Here is an 828-nt window from a genome sequence, read left to right as displayed (position 1 = left end):
AAAAGTTCAAAAAAAAACTTGAACACTAACTGTTCATTGTCCGTACAAACATTTATATAATGCAACTTTATATTTGAATAGGAATATGTAATAATTCTAACACTTGATTGATTGAAAAAAATTCATAATAAGCATGCACTGGATGCAGTATCCAGGAACTAATAAAAATAAAAATAAGGGGGCCTTAAACCAGGTAAACAAGCTAATTTCATCAAAAGCAATACATTCGAGTGCAATTTTAAAAGCGATGAAAGGAAAGAGGGAAAGAATAAAAGTGGGGGAAAGTTTGCTTGAGGGTTCTACCCTAGACCAATAAGCTAAGCAAAGTCGTTTGTTGCAGGCTCTCTGAAAATGGGGAAGGATCTGAATGACGAGCAGACAGCTTCAATGCGTGAGGCATTCAGTCTGTTTGACACCGATCGGGACGGCTGCATCACTGTAGCCGAGCTGGGCACCGTGATGCGCTCCCTTGGCGAAAATCCAACGCAGGCGGATCTTCAGGATATAATTAAGCGCGAACAGATTGGCAGCACCATCGATTTCCCTCGTTTTGTAGATGTGATGCGACGCAACATGAAAGGGGGCAACTTTCACACGCAGCTCAGAGACGCTTTTAAGGTGCTTGACAAAGAGGGCACAGGGACGCTTTCTGTGTCCGAGCTCCGTCATATCCTCACCAGCGTTGGGGAGAAGCTTGAGCCCTCCGAATTTGATGAATGGATACGGGAGATTAAAGTCGATTCCGAAGGTAAGATATCTTATGAGGAATTCATCGATAGGATGATGGCCAAGTGATATTAGGGTTTTCTGGGTCTGTGTGGGAAGCAT

General features: G+C 43.0%; 1 protein-coding gene across 1 annotated transcript; it reads left to right on the top strand.

Annotated features, from left to right (window-relative positions):
- Positions 1 to 211: 211 nt before the first annotated feature.
- Positions 212 to 821, top strand: LOC149550657 (putative calcium-binding protein CML13). Its single transcript, XM_089786208.1, has one exon. It carries the CDS (start codon positions 352 to 354, stop codon positions 793 to 795), a length of 444 nt encoding a protein of 147 aa, XP_089642334.1. The 5' UTR covers positions 212 to 351; the 3' UTR covers positions 796 to 821.
- Positions 822 to 828: the final 7 nt, after the last annotated feature.

The sequence above is a fragment of the Cupressus sempervirens genome, chromosome 6 (assembly GCF_028749045.1).
Source record: "Cupressus sempervirens isolate cs-2001-9-10 chromosome 6, ASM2874904v1, whole genome shotgun sequence".
In the NCBI taxonomy this organism is placed as follows: Eukaryota; Viridiplantae; Streptophyta; class Pinopsida; order Cupressales; family Cupressaceae; genus Cupressus; species Cupressus sempervirens.
The sequence above is the reverse complement of the archived record's forward strand: the minus strand, read 5'-3'. Positions and strand labels throughout refer to the sequence as shown.